This window comes from Odocoileus virginianus, chromosome 6, assembly GCF_023699985.2.
Source record: "Odocoileus virginianus isolate 20LAN1187 ecotype Illinois chromosome 6, Ovbor_1.2, whole genome shotgun sequence".
In the NCBI taxonomy this organism is placed as follows: Eukaryota; Metazoa; Chordata; class Mammalia; order Artiodactyla; family Cervidae; genus Odocoileus; species Odocoileus virginianus.
Window position 1 is genome coordinate 14,770,985 of NC_069679.1, and position 2,975 is coordinate 14,773,959.

The window sequence follows — 2,975 nt, forward strand, 5'->3', positions numbered from 1 at the left end:
TGCCCCTCCCTGAGTCACCCCAGGGAGAGAGGGGAAAAAAGGGAAGAGAAAAGAGGCATTGACTAGAGAGGAAGGAAAAGGAAACAGCAGAGGAGGGAGGAGAGAAGCCACACAGGAGTGGGTGACGGCGGAGATCGGAGAGGGCAGATCTAGGGCAGATCTAGGGCAGGGGGAGACAGACAGCCGAGCATCCCGGAGGGTGCCCCAAGAGCAGGGCGGCCAGGGGCGGGGAGCCGAGGGGGCGGGCCGGCCATGTCCCACGGGACCTACTACGAGTGCGAGCCCCGCACCGGCCAGCAGCCACTGGAGTTCTCAGGGGCCCGCGCGGGGCCTGGGGAGCTGGGGGACATGTGTGAGCATGAGGCCTCCATCGACCTGTCTGCCTACATCGAGTCTGGGGAAGAACAGCTTCTCTCCGACCTCTTCGCCGTGAAGCCGGCCCCTGAGGCCCGAGGCCTTAAGGGCCCCGGGACCCCTGCCTTCCCCCACTACCTGCCGGCTGACCCACGGCCCTTCACCTATCCCCCACATACCTTCGGCCCCGACAGGAAGGCCTTGGGGCCTGGCATCTACAGCAGCCCAGGGAGCTACGACCCCAGGGCTGTGGCCGTGAAGGAGGAGCCTAGGGGGCCCGAGGGCAGCCGGGGGGCCAGCCGCAGCGGCTACAACCCTCTGCAGTACCAAGTGGCGCACTGTGGGCAGACAGCCATGCACCTGCCCCCGGCCCTGGCGGCACCCAGCCAGCCACTGCGCGTCCTCAAGGTAAGAACAGCTCAGTTCTCCCCGCCACCACCCAGGGGCTGGAGGGAGGCCGTGTGGACGGGATCCGTGTGTGGTGTTGCTGTGTGGAGTCCACCCACCCAAGCCCTCTGTGCTCGCCACCCAGCCACGACCCTGCTTGGCCTCTCTGTGAATTCACTCCCACCCGGACCCCACTGTGTGGCCGGAACCCATGTGTCCTGCAGTCGACCTGTGACCAGCTGGCCTGCCCTGATCTAAGGGCATCCCCCTCCAGCTTCTCTGCTGCCCACCAGCCCCCTCCTCTTCTGTGCGGCCTCCTGCTTCTAGAAGAGGAAATGCCTGCTGAGGGTAGAACTGGAGACTCAAGACAGATGGAAGGAAAATGGCCTCAGAGCGTGTGGGGGACATGAAAGGCAGTCTGGGTCCAAGCAGCGGATCCTGTGCCGCTAGCAGGGCAGTGGTTGTTCTGACGGGGCCAGGAGCTAGCCCTGAATCCCACACTCCTCAGACGCCCCTCCTGTGTTCCGGCTGGTGGGATCCCTGCCCCACAGACCTCACTCCTTTCCCCCACCCCCGCCCATGCCTCCCCCTCCAGGCCCCTTTGGCCGCTGCCGCGCCCCCCTGCAGCCCGCTCCTCAAGGCTCCCTCCCCCGCGGGCCCCTCACACAAGGGCAAGAAGGCGGTGAACAAAGACAGCCTGGAGTACCGGCTGCGGCGGGAGCGGAACAACATCGCGGTGCGCAAAAGCCGGGACAAGGCCAAGCGGCGCATCCTGGAGACACAGCAGAAGGTGCTGGAGTACATGACCGAGAACGAGCGCCTGCGCAGCCGCGTGGAGCAGCTGACCCAGGAGCTAGACACGCTGCGCAACCTCTTCCGCCAGATCCCTGAGGCCGCCAACCTCATCAAGGGCGTGGGGGGCTGCAGCTGAGCCCACCTGGAAGACTGTGGGCCCCAGCTCCCGAGCTCAGCCTGACCCTTCGGACACCCCCGACCTCGCTGGGGCCCCAGAGCCCCTCACAGGCCCAGCCAGAGGCAGAGACCATGGACAAGTGGCAGCGGGTGGCAAGGAGGGCAGGCCCGGCATGATGATTCTGTGGCTGAATAAAACTGCTTATGACTCGGTGCTGGGACTGTGCACTGGGCCTGGGACAGTGTGGGGTGTGGGGGTGTGGGGGTAGGGAATGCACGAGGCTAAGTCTGTATACCTCTTGATTCCAGGCCCAAATAAACACTTGGGAAATTCAGCAGACAAGCTGCACATAGCTGTCCCCCAGCGTACCACACAGCCAGGCCTGGTATCTGTCCCTCTGCTCTTCTCTTCCTGGACCCGGCCTACTCTACTCCCACCCTAGAGGACCTGGAGTGGCCTCTGGACATTCCATTAGCAGAGCTCTGTGGTTTGCCGGGAGATCCCAGTATCTCCCGGCCCTCCTGCCCAGGCCTGCCGACTCTCGCCCTGCCCTCCCTCACTTTGACGTGTAGCTCTGGGACTTCCTGCCCCAGGAGACCAAGGGAAAATTCCAGATGGCTCTGATGTATTTATGGTCACTCAGCAATTGATCTGAGGCGAAGGAAATGGCAACCCACTCCAGTATTCTTGCCTGGAAAATTGCATGGACAGAGGAACCTGGCAAGCTACATACAGTCCACGGGGTCGCAAAGAGTCAGCCGCAATTGAGCACATTAGCAACTGATCTGAGACTCAATCCCTTCTCCCCAGTTCCCAAACTTCAGTCTACCAGACTGACAGACCCGCATGCTTCCAACCCACCCGTGCCCACCTTTGTCCTCCATTCCTCGGCGCTTAGGTTTCTTAAAGAATCTGAGTGTTTGGGGGACATATTAGTTGGGAAAGGCCTCGAGACCTGTTCATATACAAGAAAATTGATAATGAGGAGGATGACAACCCCCACCCCCACCCCGTGCAGTGAACCCCATGTGGAAAGCAGTTTTTTCGTAGAACTCTAGCCTGAGAGGCATAATATGACAGTGCTTGACAGCCTCAGTTTGAATTTCCCTTTGCTACTTGCTAGTTGTGAGACCTCGTGCCAGTTACTTCTCTCCGTGCCTCAGTTTCCACATCTGCAAAATGGGAGGAGTAGTAATGCTATATGCTCACAGACAGTGCCTAGCACACAGTGAGCACGAATACTTGTTATTGTTTCCTTTTGCTACAACTGAAAGGACCTCAGAGATCTCATCTAAACTTCTCATTCTGCAGGTGAGGAAAC

The 2,975-nt window shown here is 60.6% G+C and overlaps 1 protein-coding gene across 1 annotated transcript; it reads left to right on the forward strand.

Moving 5' to 3' along the window:
* The first annotated feature begins 252 nt into the window (after positions 1-252).
* On the forward strand, positions 253-1,881 carry CEBPE (CCAAT enhancer binding protein epsilon). Its single transcript, XM_020909995.2, has 2 exons — positions 253-762; positions 1,337-1,881. Exons 1-2 carry the CDS (start codon positions 253-255, stop codon positions 1,670-1,672), a joined length of 846 nt encoding a protein of 281 aa, XP_020765654.1. The 3' UTR covers positions 1,673-1,881.
* The last annotated feature ends 1,094 nt before the right edge of the window (positions 1,882-2,975 follow it).